General features: G+C 45.8%; 1 protein-coding gene across 1 annotated transcript; it reads left to right on the top strand.

The window, feature by feature from the left end:
* Positions 1-836: 836 nt before the first annotated feature.
* TADA2A (transcriptional adaptor 2A) lies at positions 837-19,437 on the top strand (the record flags this gene model as incomplete). The annotated part of the gene is made up of 15 exons (XM_080357336.1): positions 837-861; positions 1,699-1,805; positions 2,890-2,949; positions 3,567-3,658; positions 4,151-4,308; positions 5,735-5,823; positions 6,545-6,617; positions 12,318-12,381; positions 12,992-13,035; positions 13,555-13,665; positions 15,034-15,105; positions 15,748-15,880; positions 16,366-16,409; positions 17,599-17,672; positions 19,252-19,437. The coding sequence occupies 15 exons, from the start codon at positions 837-839 to the stop codon at positions 19,435-19,437; spliced, it is 1,332 nt and encodes a 443-aa protein (XP_080213462.1).
* Positions 19,438-21,647: the final 2,210 nt, after the last annotated feature.

The raw sequence follows: 21,647 nt of genomic DNA, 5'->3' as shown, positions 1-21,647 counted from the left end.
GTGGAAAGTCCAGCCTGGAAGCTGCTCTGGGTTCTCTGAGGAGCCAAGCAGAGGAGCAGGATCTGCAGGCAGGGGGGAAGGAGCTGCTGTCGGCTTGGCGGGGCCTCGCAGCTTCGCGCTGTCACTGGCACAGGACCGTGACCGTGGCGCACGGAGGAGAAGAGTCTGGAAGGGGAAACATGAATTTCAATAAGCCTGAGCCATTCCTAGCAAAAATACCTTGTAAAAGTGAGACTTGTTAGAGAACCCACAGTGGAGAGCAGCTCAGTGCCCTGGTGGTGGACAGCAGTGTAGGACCTCACTGAACAGGTGCTGCTGAACAGGCCTGGACATTGGAGCTGCCACACGGTCAACACTGAAAATGGAGTTGACGTTGGCATGGTGGATCTTTGCACTGCCCTGTTCATAACACCCCTAACCCGTCTGTGCTCTTCCCAGCGCTTCTTGCAGCTGCGAAACACTTTCTTGCACACCAGCTGTTCATAACTCTGCTCAGCACATCCATTCCTCTGAAAGCCTCAGTTCAGGACCAGCTTATACCCCCATCGCTTCACACCTCTTCATACGCTGTATCACATCTCTCCACATTTGATTTCTTCTCATACACAGAAAACACACAGCCATTTCAAGCGGTCCCTGTTACAAAGTCTGCTGACAGCCCTTTGCTCCTCTGCTCAGTACACGCTGGGAGGATCTCGTCTGCAAGAGCTGTGCCAGAAACATCTGCAGGGAGAAAATACCCTTTGGACATAGTGCCTGGGGCAAGGCTTGTACTGCGGGCTTCTAAGCAAGACGGGCTTTACTCAGAGCAGCAAGAACACCGCCGAGGGAGAGGAATGGAGCGCCTGGCCTCCTTCAGTAGTAAGTACCATAACATGATGTTCTAAAGTGTTTGCTGTTGATTAAAGACATTAGCAGCCACCTGGGGGAGAGAGAAAGAAAAACAGCAATATTTGGTCCACTGCGTTGCTTCTATGATCAGATTCTCAAGAGCACAGGTAGATGAATGATTCAGTGGGAATGTGGATCTTTTTTTCTATCTACTTGTTATATTTGGGCTAGTTCAAATCCATTGTCTTGGAAAAAAATTGGCTTAAAACTTGACAGTCTATTTATTTTTACTACTGTGCAATGAACAAAATGCAGAGAAGAAGAAATTGCAGAGCTGTGTTTCATTCCTCATTCAGCAACCTGAGCAGAGTCTGAGGGGTTTGGACGTGTTACAGAACAATTCTGTTGGTGCCTTTGCAACCGCAGCGATGTGCTTTACAACACGGACTGAGACAGATGGACAGGAGGCTGCAGCTCTCTGGGCAGCGTCCTCCGCAAATAAAGTCTTGGGTCTCGTGTTTGATGCAGAAGACGAGCACGGGCACTGGATCAAACCATCCAGCTAGCGCAGCTCCCGGCACCGCTGCCGAGTGTACCGGGAGGCTGCTGCAGAGATTTTCCTTTGACTCCGTTGCACAGGTTTAGATTTAGCTCTCAGCATATCAGGTCTAGCAAGGACGCAGTGCCAGCATCCCTCCTGCAGCTCCAGCCGAACAGGGAACTTCTAACAGATGCTGGGAGAAGCTGCAGTAGGAAAGAGGTTGCATATAACGGAGTTCGCTTAAGATTAGTTAGCACAAATGAATTTAGGCAATTGCAAAACCGGTGCTTTGTTTGCGTTGCGTGAGATGTGCTTTTGCTTCCCAGACGACCCTTTCGATAAACCCCCGTGCCGAGGTTGCTCTTCGTACCTGACAGAGCCCTATGTGAAGTGTGCCGAGTGCGGGCCGCCCCCCTTCCTCCTGTGCCTGCAGGTGAGTGCGAGGATGAAAGTAAAGGCTGTTTCTTTGAGAGAGTCATCAAAGGCCTGTCCGGTGCCAAGCTGTTCCATAAACACATTAATAACTGGTCTCTCTACACTCGTATTGACACACTTATTTGCTCAGGGGCAGGGAAATGACAAAGAAAACACTGGAGGCTGAAGAACTGAGCAGCTGAAGGAGATGTTTGTGGAGGCAGCCAGAGCTATGGAAAGACACGCAGCCGACCTGTATAACGGAGCATGCCGCTGCCTGTCTGAAAAGGGATCGTTTCTGTCATTTTTCAAGCCATGAGAAAGAAAAGCCATCAGGAAACACCCTTTCCCTGTCCCCACATGTTGCGTTTTTTTCTTCCCAAATGGAAAAGAAAATTTGGGGAAAGTTTGCAGTATTGACAATAAGTGTTTGTGACCGGATAGAGTTCTTTAATAAATATGTGTGTGGTCTGATAACCACAGAAAGTACTGCTAGTTTTAATTATTAAATAAGTAAGTTTGCATTATTTGTGATTAAAAATGGCAACAACCTCTAAAACTGAGGAAGGATCTTTCTTAGCCACGTGCTCAAACACGTACAAAATACACAAGAGCATTTTTTGTATGTTGGGTATGTTTTTACTTGTTTAGTTGTACTTAAAAACCGAGACATTTACCTGTTGAAAAGAGCTGGAACCGTGCTGGTGCTTTTCAAACAGAAAACCAAGGCTGAGGGGAAACTGTGTTTTCAGTACTTAAGCGATGCACTGTGCTTTCTTCTGGAATGATCCGCTTTGAAACACCCCCCGGCTGCTCTCACCTGCAGAACTGTGCCGTAAACACTTAGCAAAAAAGCGTGTCCATGCACAGGAGTTATGTCTTGATGCAAAAGACAAGTAAGATACAAAGACAGATTCAACACAATTTAAACACAGACTTTTATACCATTTTATGTTTTTTCTAAGATGCAATCAGGAAAGAACATCATCTTTTTCGGCATATCAGGTGGTCAGATTTCTGAATAGAAGGGAAAATGGGAACAGATAAAATGTTTTCAAGGCAGAAGTAAGAGACTAACATCGTACTCATCTTGTGTTCTACAGTGTTTCACACGAGGATTTGAATACAAGAAGCATCAAAGTGATCATACGTATGAGATAATGGTAAATATTCCTATTAGATAACACCTGCTCAAGCCTGAGCCTTCACAGCTTTCCAGGAGTTAGACCCTTCCTTACTAATACGACTTTGAAAAGTTAAGTGATACAGTGGTTTGATTCAGAGGTTTAGAACTGTTATGAAAAGTCTTCCTTGCGAGCAAAGAAAAATGTCCTGCTGGAACAGAATGGAATAGTGGAGCCATTAAAGGTACATTTTCTTATAGCACGATGCATCTCACTAGACTTCCGGGTCCTTAACCATGTGAATCAACTTCTGTTTCTCTATTCTTCCTTTGCTTCCCCAAAATTAATCCTTTTGAAAGCCTTCAGTACTTTTTGTGGTGTTTCATAGCATAACGTGGTTGAATTACAGCTGGTAGATAGAACATGGAACAGTATGTTCAGGAAATCTCTAGTGACAAACTAGTTTTTACTGTAGTTGATGACCCAGTGCCCTAAATAACTTGACAATTATTTGGTCAGGATTCATGGGATGCAGCAGAAGTTTAAAACCACCAGTTTTACATTCTCTGTTGCCCTGTGGTTTGGAACTTCTTTGCTCTTCATGTGGTGAATTATAAGAGGATCACAGCAGTTTGACTCGCTTTCTCCTCCTCTAGACTTCCGATTTCCCTGTCTTGGATCCCAACTGGACGGCTCAAGAGGAAATGGCTCTTCTGGAAGCTGTGATGGACTGTGGCTTCGGAAACTGGTGAGAATTCAGTGGTTCAAACAACCTCAGTGAGCAATGGGTGGTTTTTCATTTCACGGGATCCTACTGTTGAATACATCAGTAATTTATTGTGGGAAACCACTATCCGGTTAAAATCACAAGAGAAACTTGAGAAGCAGAGTGCAATTGCTGTCTTAGAGTTTACCGTTACCTGGTGTTAGTAAAATATATCAAAAACTCTCAAGTAATAACACTAAACTTTCAAACACCCGAAAGATTTGATACATTCCCTCAGCCAGGCGGTTTCTCCTGTAAGGACAGTGAATTGCGTTGCACACGCTCCCCAGCACAGTGCCCTGTATCAAACGTGCAAGTACTGGCTCAGTGTTAGCACACAAAACGTGAATTCAGACATCATTGCACACAATGTAATCAGCTTCTCGTCCAAAATTATGTTTTCACACCAGAGGAAGCAAAAAACCCTCAACATTTCTGTGTTCTTCCTATTAATTCCCCCTCTCCCCACTTCAGGCAGGATGTAGCCAACCAGATGTGCACAAAATCCAAGGAGGAGTGTGAGAAACATTATATGAAACACTTCATCAACAATCCCTTGTTTGCATCGACGTTACTGAACCTGAAGCAGGCGGAGGAGGCACAGCACAACGAAACGGCCATTCCCTTCCACCGTGAGTATCCCCGGCCCCTCACACACACGGGCTTCCCACAGCATCTCCGCTCTCCCAAAGCTGGAACGAGCAGCCTTTGGAGCAGGGCATGTACTGCTTTTCTTCCCTAAGGGAGAGCTCGTTCTCATGCCTACCTTGAATAACGGTAGTAGTCAGGTTTTCTTCACGCTGTACCAAATCATTCATGTATCAAATAGACCGGAATGCCCATTCTGTGGGAAAAGAGATGGAACGGGGTGGGTCTGACACAGACATCAAGTTCTCAAACCCAAAGCTCCTGCACAGCCGGTGGAAGTGGCCACTCGGAGAAATCACCACAGCAAAAGCCTGTATGCACGTATTTATCTAAAGGACAAGCTACCTCAGTGCTGCTTCATGGGCGGCACGGTATAACAGCACGTCCTTCATGGTAAAAACCAATGTGAGCTCTTACCCTGGTGCTGGGCTGTTACTTTTCTTGTCCAGACCCTGCAGAGCAGCATTAACAGAGAAGGGGTTCTGATCCGCAAACGTTGTGTCTCACGATGCGCTCTGTAGCATGCCCGACTGCTGACGGGATTTGTCATTACATCGCTCCCTTTAAACTATGCTGATTTCACTTCTCTCTCTTTAAAACTGCCTTTTTAAAAGTGTATCTTAAATCTCAGCAATTGAACAAATTTTCAGTTTTCCTTAAATTTAACATCTAGAACTCCCCCGGTCTCGCAGCTGTTCCGTTCGAAAGCTCCCCAGAATGGGTGGGTAAAAAGATTGCTTCATATCTGGAGGCTTAAATTTCACAATAAAGTGGTTAGAGCTAAAGCAGTTGGAACTGGACAGTTTTGGTTGTGTCCCTGGCTAGCATTGATCTTTTTATGTGACCGGAGCCAAGACAAATTCTCTGTGTTTGGGCTTATTTTATCTGCAGCGTGGGACTGAAAAGGCTCAGCTCCTGCACAAGCGTGTTGTGAGCCTCGCTCCGTTATTGTCGGTAAAACACTGAGCTCCTCAGTTGGGATGCGCTGTAAAAATCCGGAGCTGTGTAGCTTTAATTGCAGCTCTCTGTAAACGGCACCCAGAAGATGCAGATTTAACACCCCAGTTGCTATTAATTAAAAGAACCTGCACGCTGGGACCGAGCGACCTGCAGAGGGTCACCCGGGGATGCTGAGCTCTGACATGGAGAGTTTGCATTTCATAACCTGTTTATTACCTTGAATGTCTGTGTGTGACATTTGAGAATACTATGAAGATCTCAAATCACTGCATTTTCCTCTGGATTAACTAGTTTTTCTCTTAATATAAAGCGGAATAAAAGCCCAATCAGGGTGTTTTTCTTCAGCTAAGTATTCCCACTTTTCCTGCAAAAGAAACACCTATTTATAGATTGTTTTGTGTTAAAAAAGGCCCCAAGCCCTACACAAATAAAAACCTGTATGTTTTTTAGCTGCTGACGATCCCCCGCGCCCTACTTTTGATTCCTTGCTCTCCAGGGACATGGCCGGGTACATGCCAGCGCGAGCCGACTTTGTGGAGGTAAGACTCCCTCTTCTCCCCTTATTTTCAATTTGCTACTGAGCACACGATCAGCAAACACACACTTGTTTTTGCCTGGAGGTTTTTGCTCTTCGTGCAGCACACATCAGAAGAAAGGACAGGGCAGAGTGATTAAGCCAAGGGTTTAATTGCAGAGGTGGCGCTGCAGGCCAGCAGTCTGGGGCTGTACCGCACGGTGCTGCCGCCAAACGTCCGGTAACGAACGGCTTTAGTGCAAACGGAGTGATGCTGTGAATTCGATGCTTAACAAAAGGGTTTGGGTTTGCCTTTGTGCTTTGCCGTAGAGAAGCACAGACCAGCCTGATCCAAAGATCATTTCCAGGACCTGCATTGTTTTCAGTACTTTTAGCTGCAGGCCCAGGGCCCTGATTTCTGTTGCAGAACAAGCTCCTGTACATGAAGTGATGAAATCAGCCATATAGGGGTTTGTTGTTTTGGTACATTTGAGCAGAGTTTCCACCACAGTGTGGGATCCATGGAGTTTACCTGATGAATTTGCATTGTCCTGTCGCAGCCTCTTGTTCCTGTTTGAGCCGTGGGGATGCACATTATACATTCCCTAGTGAAAGCTCCCCAGGGATGGAGCCTTGTGCACCCGTGAAAGAGTAAATATCTGTTTTCTGTGCCTCTATATGTACTGAAACTTCATACCATTTTTTCAGTGCTAGTTAGTGACAACTTATTAATCACCTCTGAACAGGAGTTTGACAACTACGCTGAATGGGATTTGAGAGATATTGATTTTGTAGAAGATGATTCAGACATTTTGCACGGTAAGTCCCGTATTTTCTTATATTGTCCAAACCCAATGTTTCCTGTTGCCTACACAGCATTTCATTTGGTCTGTTTTTTCTCTACACACTTTTTAAAAAGTGAACATACATTTTCAATGATCTCACTTCTTCGTGCGGGTGTTTAAATACTGGCATTTCTGTGGTACTCACTTTCAAATCTCTTTTAAAAGCTCTGAATCAAAGGGTGTACAAACAGTACTTATATATATATAGAATAATGCACTTTGCTGACTACTGAAAGGTAGCCAGTTGTCAGGTTGAACGTGACTGAAATCAAATAGTCCCCTCAAGTAGCAGGCATCTCTTTAGGAAAGACATAAACGATCTTTTATCCACTATAAACCAAGGAGGAAGTTTAGCTAGGTAGAAGCAAATTATCTAAGGTAGGAATTTGTCTGGAAACAGGGTAGCAGTACTGCAGTGACTGAATAAACAGACCTATAGGCCTATTGAAGAACAGATCGATGGCTCGATATTGCGTCTGAAAGTCCCCCAGCTGAGAGAGATTCTTTCCATCTACATAATGTTTGTGAGAATCACAACGAGGCACCAATTTTGTTCTGATTCAAGAAGAGGAACGCTTTCCTCTCTTTGCAAACACCCTTTCCTTTGCTATGTCTGGTTTCTTAGAAGATCTGTCACTCTAAGCTCTGTTAGTTCAGGAAATCTGATATCAGGATACATTGATACAGGCAGCAAGGAGGTTTATAGTGAACACTGCATGCAACACATTGAAACTGTTCTGCTCCTGAAGTTGCGTTTTCACGTGTTAACAGCTGTATGTGACAGCTGTCATTTTTATTGAGAAGAGAGAGGGGGTTTGTATGAGTCCAATTGCTGCTACTGAGTTTCTGAACATTGCTGCCTTCATAATACCAAAGAACAGGAATTATTAAAATGAAGTTTTAATCCATACTTTTCCCCACATTTATGAGTACATATGGTGTTTAAAGTCCTGTGTTTATGCTTCAGAATTCTCCTGTCTATATCAGGCAGTTCTAAGCTAAAGCCTCAGCATCCCTTGGCAACAGACAAATCTTGTTACGTACAGACAGTCCTTCCAAACTTAAAAAATCAGTCTGAGATTTAGCAGTACACGGAGTTTTAAGGAATGCAATCTCCCTTGGCTCAAAAGAGGTTATGAGAATCATATGTCAGTCTCTCTTTTAACATTTATTGAAAGGGAGACTGACTTGTGGCCACTCCACAGATTCATCATGCCGTCTCGCTACTGTTCCTTTTCATTAGTGTCTCCCACTGCACAGTTCAGCCATTTGAGAAATCTCCTGCCAGCCTCCTGTTTAAGTTGTCAATCTGAATGGAAAAATCAGCTTTCCTGCTCTCTTCAGAATACCATAAAGCCAAGCGGGACCAGACCCTCTGCTCCGTGCAGCTCAGTGTCCTGTTAGTGCCCACAGCGGGCACACCAGAAGGTGAGAAAAGGCAAATACAGGCCATACTTTTCCCGGCATATCTTCCCCATTTCCTGCAGTGACACGTTCAGAGACTTATTGAACCATAGGTTGTGTTCAGACCATTTTGACCGAAGGACTTGCCCTCCATGAACTTATCTAACTACTGTTAGAACTATATTTATTTGTACTATTGCCCCCATAACATCCTGTAGCAGTGAGTTCCACAATTGAGTTAGGAATCCTACAATTTAATTATGTGTTGTGTGAAAGAATACTTCCTTCTGTCTGTCAGCTCTTTTGCCTGATAATTTCATTGGATGTCCTCTAGCCCGTTCTTTAGTTGCCTTCAGTATTTAGTACAGGATGTCAGGCATTTGCCCTGTGAAAACTGTTTGGCAGGGGTTATGCAGCGTGACCAACTACATTTTCCATCTCTCAGCTCAGGGACTCTGGCGGCTTCATTCCCACAGCTGCCCCAGATCTGCCCACGTGAGAGACAACGTCTCTCAAAAAACGAAGTCCCAGGGTCTAGCCAGCTGCTTTTCTTTTGCATGAGGCCATCTTGGGGAGAAAGAATGGTCTTCTAGAAAAGCTTTGGAATTGGACCTTTCCCTTCTCTGAGTTACTACAAAAAAGGAAGGAGCCGCATCCTCCCTGTCCTGCAGTTTCAAAGATCTCAGATGCTGACTTGGCTTGATCGCTTGAGAATATTGTGCAACCTAATTGTAGGGTTGCGTGCTGTAGGAAATGGCTCAACATTTGGCTCGGAAGGCAGGGATGGGGATTTGGGTGTTTTAAGAAACCTTGATATGTCCCTAGTCAGCGGGCAGAGGAGGTTGGGAGGCGCTGCAGGCCCAGGTCCTCTAGGTGCCCCAGGTCCTCCAGATCCTCCCGGGTCCTCCCAGGTCCTCCCAAGACCTCCCAGGTCCTTCGGGTCCTCCCAGGTCCTTCGGGTCCTCCCAGGTCCTCCAGGTCCCCCAGGTCCTCCCAGGTCCCCCAGGTCCCTGTCCCACAACTCCAGGCAGCGGTTCCAATGTCCCTCCCGGCCAGCCCTGCCCGCTGGCCACCTTACCCTGGATCTTACAGAAATGGCCTCAAAAAGCCACCCTGGGGCTGCCGTCCACAGCTGCTCAGACCCGCTCGTGCTGGCCAAACAGCAAACTTCTTTTTAATAAAAGGTAAAGATGTAAAACAGGGGTTTAACACGTTGTATAGCCTAGAGAAGCCCCAATGGGGTCTTGCAGCATAGATTAAGTTCTAAACAAGTTCTCAGTATTTCCACAAGAAAGAAGAATGCAATTTAACCCAAAGGGGAAGACCCCCCGGCAGCTCTTGTGCGGCACACAGGAGCCCGCGCCTGCTCCCCCCCGCGCAGGCGGCCACGGGCTTTGTTCCGTCCCTCCTCGGTGCTAGCGAGATGCTAAAAATTGTATGAAATTGCTCGTATTTCAATTTACTTACCGACCTGTTAACTTTTATTCAGTACTTGCACATATAATATGTGCACGCAGATATATATTGCAGTTAAACAAAAACATAATGGAGAGATCAAAAGAAACAACCAGTTACACATCTAATTCAGCCCAGAGTGCCTGAATATTTCATGAATTACAAGTTTTCATCAGGCTGAATTACAACCTTAGCAATTCCTCCTTTTCCTGCCTTTTTCTCCCCTTTCTCATGTAAATGATTTTTACTTCTAACCCTGGGAAGTCATTGCGGAAGCCACAAGCTTAGGAGTGCGTGGCAACAGGCTGCGACTCGGGCTGCACAGAAGTGACATTTCATTTGATACGATACAAGGCAGTCGATGTCTCTCTCAATATCCCCCGGTGCGTGTTGTGCTGCGGAGGTTCCCACCACGCTCAGGACCTGTTTGCCCAGGGTCCTGCTCTCCCCTGGGGAGGGCACATTTGGCCTGGAGCCCCGAGATTTGTCCCAACCACACGGATTCACAGCCTGTTTACTTTGATTAGTTTGCATTCTTCCCATTATTTGGGCTCTGCATGCCAAGCAGAGGTTAGCTAGCGTGAAACAAAGGTCTCACTCATTAGCCTTCAAAAAAGTTTTCGCAGACCAAATGATGCTGAAGAGGAATGAAAAGCAAGGCAACTGTTTTGGACACAAGCTTGAGAAACCCAAATATTTTGATTTGTTTGGAATGAAGAAAGAAGCCTTGAATTTCTGCCTATCGCTGGATCCTTCGGAGCTACTCAAATAACCTTACCATTTCCCAACGTGGACACTTGGAACGCAGCGCCAGCCTGGATTAGCCCGAGTTACCAGGACAAACAGCCACCTCCCGAGCACCGTCCATGGGGAGAAGCACAGGCAAATCATTCTCATTCGTACAGCATCTCTCTTCTCATTTCAATGCAGCACGTAACAGTATAGTAGCCTGAGTTATTCATGCATTCCAGATTTTGTAATCGGCTGTTCCTGTGTGAATATGTCTATTAAAAACAAAAGCTCCCCCCAAAGTGCATGTGGCAGCAAATACTAATTTTGCTGTTAGCAGAAGCTCCATTTTTTCCCTTCATTTTTTCTCTTGAATTTTCCTTCCCATCCACAGCTGATCATAATTTCTTTCAGAATATTGTGCGCTCAGGTGAGAGCATCAAAATGCAATGGTTATAGGTGCATAATTACTTGTGATATTTATAGAGGTTTTCCAATGCAATTTCTGCATGTACTTATTAAGTTCTGCCCACGCAAACCCCAGAAAATAACACGTTAGCTTAGCTCACAGAGGGTTTAAAAATATACAAATATTTTCCCCACATTGGCACAGACTGCAACACTCAGTAATGTACTTCATTCATGTTTCACTTGCTGCATCTCCCAATTTCTTGTCCCCCACGCTTAGGCAAGAAGAATTTGCGCCCTGTGCTCGTTCTTCAATTAGGAAATGTAAATAGCTCTTTATGAAGATGATTCTTGAACACTCTGATTTTGCAAGAAACTCGCAAAAAGAAGGAGGAATGTTGTGCCACCCCTCCTATCTTCATAGGTCATCAGTTTTGTACACATTGAAGGGTTTTGGGGAGTGGAAGTGACACCCGTTGGCTCCTGAGCTCACCCGCAGCCTCTGTCCGGCTAATAGGAATGTGATTGCCCAGGACTGCAGGGGTGAGTTCCCCAGGGCTCAGGCTTTCCTGGTGTTTACATAGAAATACATATTTTAAAATAGACACATAACCACATTGCTTACTTAATTGCGTTATTAATTATTTATTGGGGAGTGCAATCAATAAACCGCCAGTATGGGCTTTGCTCTGTTGCTGCGAGCGCAGGGAGAGGCTGTGGGCTCTGATGTGTCCCCTGGGGCCACCCCTGCTGTCCCTTGGTTCCACGGAGCTGTGCGTTGGCTCTGCAGACTGGAAACCCCCATCAAGTCTCAAGCCTCTTCCTTTGGAGCGCATATAGAAATTATTAATGTAAAGGCAAAAAAAGCCAACCAAGAAATCAGCCACCTCATCGCTTACTTAACGACCTAGAATTTTTGCATTATTTAACAGAACGAGGGAAAGGAAAGTGATGGGTGTCTCCTTATCTTTCAAGAATTTACCAAAGAAGTTTATTAACCTAATGGCGGCAGGAAAAAGCAGCTGAAGGATCTCGGAGTGGATCAGCCAGACTGCAGACAGATTTGATTTTGAAAAGGATATGATTTCTAATGAGCACGGCTTTTTCCTGCTCTTCTTCGCATTGCCATGAACTATTCCCTTTGTTCTCCTGGCAGACAGATAAGTTTAGAAGTTAACAAGCTAAAATCTTGCAGACGTTTTTACCAACTGTAGCAAGGGCTGCTTTGGGTCTGCACAGTTCAGAACTGCCCCTGGTTTTTGGAGTCCCGCGTTCTGTGCAAAGGAGCCTTTGTCCAAAGAGGACGCATCAGATCCTTAAATCTGATCAATTTGCTTTTTGAGAGAAGGAATGCTTAACTATTGCATGTATGAAGGAACAAATAAGTGCTAATAGTAAAACAGTCCAAGAAGGAAGAGGAAGAGAGTTCTGAGGATCTACCTGGGTTCATATCTACGGGTACTATTGTATTTGGAAGAGTTAGCGAAAGAGCTTCAACAAGCAGCGTGTGTGGTCTGCGGGAGATGAACCTCTAGTGACTTATGCCCCTCTAAAATTGCCATGAGATTTTAAAACAGCAAAGCAGAGTGACCATTTCAGCCTTCCGTGAACATAAAGGCTTGAAAATTAGCCGAATATAGTGCTTACTTATGTATTCTGTAATCTATTTATTTTGCAGCTCTGAAGATCGCGGTTGTAGATATCTATCATTCCAGGTTAAAGGAAAGACAGAGACGAAAAAAGTGAGTTTTCAAGCAATAACTTTGCTCCTTTGCTTCATTACCGTGTTTTGTTCCCCATTGTTTTCCTAATACTAAAGATAATTGATTTCCTGTAGCACCTTCCAGCCAGTTTCCACGCACAGAGACCTCCTGCTATGAGATTCCCATGATGGGCTTCTCTATATGGGACAGGAATGTTCTTCCGTACATGCTAAAGAAAATGTAATGCATTTTAGAGAGCAAATTCCAACCTGACCTTCCTGAGCCTGACTTTGTATTATCTCTTGTCATTTGCAAAAGTTGGGCGTTTATGGAATCACCAGGTAGCAACGACCACAAGGCGTCCGCCGAGACCTGTGACAAACGTGTTTGTCATGCACCTGCAAACATCTCACCCGCCTTTTAACTGCGCTCATTTCCGTCGCCCTGTCGGGAGCATTTCAAACGTATGAGTTACCTAAATCATCTGCCTCTTTTTAAAATCTGAGCTGTCGTGGAAAAATTCCTTCATCCCGCTCCCAGTGGGGAAATTCCCAGTTTGCCTCTCACGGTCCAAATCAAGCCTTGGTGTTTATGTGGTAATACACGAGTTAATGCCTTTTCATTAATACCATTTTGCTCTCGATTACAGAATTATAAGAGATCATGGCCTGATCAACCTCAGAAAGTTTCAGAGTGAGTATCAGGCGTGATTGCTTAACTTTGAAGCGGCTTCTGCTCAGGAAGCAAAACGTCCCGTGCGCTGTTCCCAGAGCGCTGGGGTGGTTTGTTCATCCCAGACCCACTCGTGTGCCCTGAATTCCATCAGATACCCTGCCCGACTCTTCCCAGCTGCCTCCAAGTGCTCCCAGCTCAGCGGTTTAGCTGTTTTGCCTCAGAATTGCTCTTCAGAAGCATTTTGGGCTGCACTGAGCAGGGAGAGGGGTGAAGGTAAAATCTGGGCTTTTAAAGTGCATCTCACTGTTCTAGGAAATGCTTCAAACACTTCAATCTCATCCTTTATGCTTTTAGAATTGTAAGGGCTGTATGATTTTGTTGCTTTTCACTCAGCAGTTTGTAGCTGTGACACCAAAAGGGCCCAGAAATGTGCCCAACGTGGCTCTTTGGGCAGCTCACTGGCAGCCACTTCGCGTGCCGCTGGGTTGGTTTCTTCTCACAGCAGTGATGAGCTGTGGTGCTTTTTCTCCCCTCCAGTTTTGGAAAGGCGCTACCCAAAGGAGGTCCAGGACCTTTACGAAACAATGCGACGATTTGCACGAATTCTCGGACCGGTAGAGCATGATAAGTTCATTGAAAGCCACGCATGTAAGTATTCTGAGGGTTTTAGCATAAATGTTCTTCAATGGGCATACTGAGGGGTTGCATCATCTACAAGCTGCCCTAAATACATAGTGCTCCTGGAGGGCAGGACGTTGCTTTTCCTCCTCCTGCCCCATGTAACCACCTCAGAAAAACAAACGCGTTTGTGGTTTGATACATTAAATGAGCAGCAAGTGGGTTTTTTCCACTAAACTGTGTCCAAGTTCTTTGTTTGATTTCTCAGTTGACCGAATATTCTGGTCATGAGTTACAAGCAGTGTTTTCCTATCGAAAGACCACTATTCATTTACTAGGACTCTATATACTGAAGGAACAAACTCCCTAAAATTTATGTCTGTATTGAGAGATCAGGAGCTGGCAGCAAATTGTGAATTCTTTAAAAGATGCATGTTAAACTATTCTGTGTGTACATAATTATAGAGTACAGCTGTCATTATGTCCCTTACCTTAAAGGGAGAGGCATTGTTCCATCACCAGCTCACCTCGAGTCTTTGTGCATAATCATAGCATGCATTTAGTCAAATTCCAGTACGAGTCATTACATCCTGCCTAATTCTGTGACTTAAACTGGGAAAATTGTTGCTCATTAGAAGGAACAAAGCATTTAAACAGTTGCAACTGTATTTTCAGGACACCCTGTGTGAAATACCAAACATATGACCCTGCAGAATCACGAGTCCCACATGCGAGTGCTCGTCCTGGAACCTGGTTTTGTTGTCCTCAGGTTCACCTGACAGCCGAGTACCCGCATTACACACATTTCCTGAGCAGAATGAGCAGCCGAACTCGAGACGAGCAAACTTGCTCAATGCAAAACCCAGCGATGGCTGGAAGCCAGCTGATAAAACCCACAGGCAGTAAATATAGCTGAGCTACAGAAACACGGGCATTTCATCTTACTGACTGCAGAAAAAGAGTTGTCTGCGAGGAAAAATTTGGGAGGGTCCAGCTATGAAAATCATAGTTCAAAGACAATATTAGATGCTAGAAGGAGCCTGGGTGGAGTAGTTTTTCAAACCTATTGAAATGCCTTCCAGAAATCCTACATTGTTGTTATTTGCCTTGTCCGGGGTATGGCAAAGGAACTGTCAAAGCATGAAGACACAATAACTTTTCTCAGTACATAAATGCTATAAAATAGCTCAAATCTGTGATCAAGGAGCATTATGACACAGTGAGTCTGAGATTGGATGCAAACTTGTGCAAAGGTGAACCCTGCCTGTGGTTCTTCGTAGCTGAACTGCATAGACACATAGGAAACGGCAGCGTTCCTAGTACAGCAGTTCCCTGCCACCCCACTGACCCACAATTCTCTCTTGGATTTCCCTTGTGCTGGCTGTTGGGGCAAAACAGTGGAATTCGAGCTGCGAAGGGAAATAAAGCGCCTGCAGGAATACAGAGCAGCGGGAATCACCAATTTCTGTAGTAAGTACCTGATGCATTATTCAACCCATCCCCATTCATCAAGGTGTGGAAGGAGGATTTTACAACATTTGGGATATGTCGAATAAGAAGACACTTATTTTTGAAAAGCATTTGCCAAGCTCTTTAACTGAACAAGACTTTGGCAGCAACGCTTCAGTCCAGCTGTGCTTTTTTACAGCTAGTTTGAGCCATCGGCTTGGAGAACGCGCTGTCTAGCTGAGCTCTGCTTTAGTCGCCACTTTGGAAAAGATTAAAATATATATATATATATATATATATATATATATATATGTCACGGCACAGTGTTCTCCAGTGCTTTATCTCTGGCCACTTTCACTTGCTATCAACAAGTGTGGTATCTGGAGAGAGGCCGAAGAGCTGTACATAAATGAAATGGCCTGTTTCATCCTGGAGCTGGATCATGAGAGCCTTTTTTGTTTGGTTTTGGCCTGAAATTAATAGGGGGAGGAGTGCGGGGTGGAATGGGGTGGAATCTAATACCTTCCCATGCCAAGTAGTTGTCAAGAAGGAGAATAGCAGAGTCTGGTCCAAAGCTAGAGGCCAGTTTCTCGCTTCCTAAGGCAGCAAAGCGCCAGTCTGAGCATCCCAAGCCGCTGAGAACGTGCTCTCTGTGTGCCGCAGGTGCCAGGACGTACGACCACCTGAAGAAGACGCGGGCCGAGGAGCGGCTGAAGCGCACCATGCTCTCCGAAGTGCTGCAGTACATCCAGGACAGCAGCGCCTGCCAGCAGTGGCTCAGCCGACAAGCCGACATGTACGGTGACGGCGAGACTGTTCTACACACCCCGCTGTAGTCAGCCGCCTCAAAACACCCTTTTCCGTGCGGTAACAACAAACGCGTTCCCAATCTAGTACAGTAGGAACGGGCTGCAAAATTCACTGTGGAAAACATCAATAGTGCTTGTTGAAGTGCAGACAGGTGACTAGTAAGGGCTCCAAACCTCAGTTCTCTCTATTTTATATTTTAGGAACTTCTGTAAATAAAGTCATGGAGGGAAATGAGATCTTCATGGATATTAATGAGGGCGCAGATGACACTCGAAACATTTCAGATGATTTTAGATGTAGCAGCATATTAACGTGTAGTCACCCTGCACAAGCACTTTGCAGCGGTGCAGAGGAAGGGTGTCCAAGTTGAATTGTATAATTATTGGAAGTTGGGGAAAAAGCGGTTTAATGACAAATTTATGCTGTTATTCTTGAAAAAAAAGGCAATTTGAAAATTTCCTTTCTTTTCAGTGACTCCGGCCTGAGTCCCACGGTCCCGGTTCCGTCAAATTCAGGTAACTATCAGATGATGGTCTGTGGCCAGTGGAGGAGAAGAGCCCAGGAGAGCGTGAACTGTTTTGCCTGTGGAACCCAGACAGCATGCGGTGTTTACAACCAGTACCCCGTGTTGAACAAAACCCAAACAAAATACCATGTAGTTGCTAATTAAGCAAACATCCTGCATACCGAATAAGGCAAGGATACTGTGGAAAAACCGCCACGTGTCTCTATAATTAAAGGCTGCGTCATACTGAATATACAAGAGGGTAAATTAACGTTGCTTAACTTTAGTTCTTGATTTTGAGGCAGGAGCAGGACAGGGCAGGGGCTGGAGCAGCAGCCAGCACAGAACTTGGGAAAGTGGAGCTGCAGATTTCCCAAGATTTCACCACTTTGCCAAATTTGGGCAGTCAGTCCTGGGATACAGACCCATCTCTAACAGTGCTAAAGGTGCAGCCCGCAGCGCAGGGCTGATAGACTATGGAAATGTGAATAAATAAGCTTAGCTTTGTTCTGGGCTCTTGAAGATCTTAATACTATAAGGAGGAAAAGACAAAGCAAACCAACAAGTAGATGGCTCTTGTGCAAGTTGAAGCTGCACCAGCTGAAGTTCAGCAAAGTTATAAACAACAGTGAGAGAACTATCAGACTACCTTGCAATAGATATTTCTTTCCATATTGTTTATCACAGACAACAATAAATCCACAAACTACATTTGCTTTACCATATCTGCATCATATGTAAAGGCATTTAAAGCAAACGCTGCTTCATGGAGTTGTCAGTAATGCCAGAGAACTCCCTGCTAATCACACCAACAAGTCATCTCGGTGTCCTGCGTGCCCCGCACACTGCGCACACCCGGGCACTGCGAGACTCGGCTTAGTCAGGATGTAGAGCTTAACCACCCCCGTTTGACAGAAAGCTCCTGTCTTTCGGTTCCTCCTAAAAGCCCGTGAGCTGGCGCTAACAGCATCAGAGCCCTCACACGAGTACTCACAGCACTTAACTATGCCGGTTGCAAAATCAGACCTTTTATCAAACCAGAGCGGTTTTTGTGTTAAGTCCTAAATTGCCCCGTCTATAAACACTTGGATCATACTGGGTTAATATCATGGGGATTTAATTGCCTCTTCGCTAAAACACCTAAGGAACAGTCACCAAACCGCTCAGGGTTCTGAACTGTTCTCCTCTCTTGCCCGCAGGCCGACGGAGCGCCCCGCCGCTCAACCTCACCGGCCTGCCGGGGACGGAGAAACTCAACGAGAAGGAGAAGGAGGTGAGGAAAAGAAGAGCTCAGCTCTGTAAAACGTTCTCTGCACAGCGCAGGGACGCTCGCACACGCGTCTCAGGTGCCGTGAATGTCACCTCAGCTCTATGCCCCGACTACTCTTTCCTGCTCACAAAAATCATTCAGGTTTTCTAGTTGGCTTCTTAATTCCAGTTACATACAATGTAGCTGCAGCAAATTAGCTTATTTAGTAAAGGTGAAGCGCACCAAGGTGCTGTTACAACATGCAGACTATGACACCCGCTCTTCCTCCACTGTGAGACCGGGGTGAGCAGGAGGGTTATATTTTCTGGGTTATATTTTCTTAACGAACATTGATTTTAAAACCAGCAGAGGATTTCATCAAGGGCTTCACTGGACAGGTCACTGAACCTGAATACCAGAGCTCTGTCTTTATTATAGACGTCTCCCAGCCAAACCTCAACCACCAGTCGTGGTTGTTTTCACTCTGGCACTGATGTGAACCATGGAGGGGAGAGCGGTGCATTGCTCATGTATTTTCCACGCTTCTGCTTTGCAGTGCATACACCTGCCCTGTATTTATGGCTCAGTTGCTTTGGCAGCCCAGTCTCCTAATTCAGTGAGAGGCAACACTGGAAAACTATTGAAATAAAAGGGCTTTTTAAAATAGAAGACATAATCTGTCCTTAGATTGTCCACAAGGCAGATTTCAGTGCATGCGAAACACGGATGTACTTCACACACTTCCCTGTGTGAGGAAGCTCTTTCCCCTTCACTGGAGACGGCAGCACTGAAAATCAGATCCCAGATCCACCGCGGGACACGGCGTTTCTGGCTCCATGCAGCATATCAATAATTGGGACTAGGACATTAGTCTATATGGGGAATCTGATTTCCTCATCAGCTGAGACGTAGAGTCTGGGTCCCTGTGAATTCTGCAATACCCTATCAACGAGGAACAATCATTAAGCATTTCCTTATTAACAAGGAGACAGGCAGGATCTCGCGGGGAGCGACACTGGCAGCTGGGCCTGGGGCCGAGTGAGCGCTGGGCCGGCAGCAGAGCGCGGGGCTCCGGAACCCGTTCCTCGTACCCACCCCCAAACACGTCACCCTCCCCGCGCCGCCTCCCCAGCCTTCCGGAGCGGCCGGCCGTGTGTGCATGGCTGCTTTTGGAGAAAGGTATTAAAGACTTAGTCTGCAGGGGATTAATAGACAGATGCCCTCCCTGGCTCTCGTCCAGCATGCTGAATTGCTGGTTGCAAGTCTGTTTGGCATATGTACTTCCCTCGGTTTGTAAAGAACAACGCCCACACAGGACACACTCATAGCTACGCTCCGCTGAGCCCAGAGCTTGCTTTCATCCTCCTAGGTTATTTTTTACTCAGGAATGTTTTTGAATGCAGCAGCCAGCAAACTCCTCCCCTCCCTACCTGTGGATCCAAACAGCTCACAATGCAATTACTGTAGGCCTCCTCCGTACAAAAATAATACATTTTAAATGTTTGCAGAAAAATACTCGCAATGTCACTCCCCTAGCGGGGCTCACGCAATGTAAGAGCGCGGCGAGTGTTGGTGTTTATTAACTTCACCTTTTGTCTTGCAGCTCTGTCAGATGGTGAGGCTGGTCCCTGGAGCCTATTTAGAATACAAAGCTGCTTTGGTGAACGAGTGTAACAAACAAGGAGGCCTGAGACTGGCGCAGGCGAGAGCGCTCATCAAGATCGACGTGAACAAAACCAGGAAAATCTACGACTTCCTTATCAGAGAAGGGTACATCACGAAAGCCTGAGGACACCCCAGCGCTGGGGCTGGAGCCGGCAGACGTGGAGAAGCTTTGAAGTCACTTTGATAGCGCTGAAAGATTTTAGCAGCATTGAATGAAGGACGTTTCCTTTTGTTTAAAATCTTTTGGGGCTTTTTTTTCTGTAAAAACAAGTAGGGAGCTTTGTTAAATGGTATGAATACTAACATTTCTTTGTCTGATTTCCTTTTGACTCTGCTGTTTAACGCCGCTGTTGTCAGAACTGCACTGCCGTGTAGCGCTGGAGAGAATCATGTGCCACATAAGCTAATCTTAAATGTTAACCGGCATTCATTTCTAACACCTCTGGTAGCTAAAAAGAGAATCATGGTACTTTCATTCTGCCAGTGACACAGAATAAGGACAGAAGAGCCGCACATAATGAGAGTCACACTTTGTGTGAGTACAGGGATATAGAAATGCCGTCCCCTCCCTGTTCGCACTCCATCCTCAGTGTCAGCTTTCAGAGGAACGCACATGCCCGAGGGTATAAAAATAGAGCTTGCAGTGGTCCAGTCTTTTTAACTTAATTGTGATAAAGGATGGGAAAGGACATGGCAGGGAAGCTGCTCAACAGTTGTTACTTTTATGTGATATTAGCACATATCCCAGCAGGAGAGCGCTGTGCAGACCAACAAGCTTCATCTGCTCCTACTTGATTTGGGATTGTCAAGTTCCATATAATCCCTCAGTGTAAGGCTTCGTTGCTGTGGCTCATTGGAAAGGGTGAATGTTCCAACCAGAGCAGCCTTTTGGAACATGAATAAGATGCTCGGTACCCCAACGTTCTCCTACCAGCGTGGAGCACCTCGGGCTTGTTCCCTCAGTTTCCCATCAGCACCGACATACCCTGCTGACCAACACAGCAGTGATAAAGTGTGACAAGTTACTACACACACCCCCCGCATCGATTGATCCATCATATGATTTCAGTACAAAACATTTGTATTTGAAAATTCAACTGGAGGAAGAAGACGGTTCTTTTCAGGTGCAGCTTCACGTGCTTCACTAGACAGTAAAGTCAAACAGTTTCCATTGCTAAGGTACGATACTGAAATAACATCCTATGAGTGATCCAACAGCCAAAGCTGGTGGGATGTTGGCTGCTTTCACGTTTGGGATCTCATGGAAAAGCCTGAGCTACAACGGTACTGATACCCAGTTTAAAAAAAGCCCCAAACCTAAGCCCCTTTTCTTCCCCCGAAGTGTAAATATTGTGTGTACCTGAGGTGCCATTGAATGTGAAGTGTTTTGGTTTGTAATAAAGTCAAAATTACTTGAAACAACCTTATATTCACATTCCTGGACTCTGAGTGAGACTGTAAAGGTCACAGACCTGCCTGTATCTGTACCCATCCGTTTCTCACCCTGAGATAAATGCACGACAACAGCTATATGGATGTAACCACTAAATTACCTAGAAAATGTTATTATTTAAAGAAAAGCAGCAGTAGTAAGCTACACATTGAAGATTAAAGTCTGTAGAAACCGAGACTGTATAGAAGGGGAATGCCAAGGGAAGAGACAGAGGAAGCTGTAAATCCTTGGGAATGTCTTTTAACATTAAACAAACAGCCAAACTACCTTTTGCTCGATCTCCTCTGCTGTGACTTGTACAAAAAAGCAGCAGAAAAGGCCGATACACCGGTACCCGCTGTGACCATCCCCCTGCAAACCCTGGTGATGTTCCTTCGCTCCAAAGGGACCCAGACAGCACAGTGAGCGTGACCTGGTTGAACCACACACACAACTACCCAAACCCGAGCCCTGCGCTTCGGGCAGCACCAAAGAACGCGGCCATCCCGAAAACATCGGCGAGAAATGATCTCTGGAAAGGCGAGAACACGATCCAAGAGAGGAACCAGAAAAGAGACTTTTCCGAGGTAAGTAAGTGGGGCTGGGTTATTTCACTCTAATAGCATCAATGTACAAAACCCACAGGTTTTCCCCTTTCACGGGGCATCTCCCCAGCCGGGGAGGTAAGAGCCTCCAGCGCCTCTGCCAGCCTGGTCACCTTCAGTTCCCGGCTACAACACAACGGGCTGTTGTGCTGCGCAAAGCACCAAGAAAAGCCACATCAGAAACGGGCTGTTGGGTTCAAAAGCTCCAGCTGCGCCAGTGCCAGGTTTGGGCTGAGGGGGCAGTGGGGTGGCACCTGGGGGCTCTTCACCCAAGAGCTTTCAAACTGCTTCCAATAA

Source organism: Nesoenas mayeri, assembly GCF_963082525.1.
Source record: "Nesoenas mayeri genome assembly, chromosome: 20".
NCBI classification, from domain to species: domain Eukaryota; kingdom Metazoa; phylum Chordata; class Aves; order Columbiformes; family Columbidae; genus Nesoenas; species Nesoenas mayeri.
The sequence above is the reverse complement of the archived record's forward strand: the minus strand, read 5'-3'. Positions and strand labels throughout refer to the sequence as shown.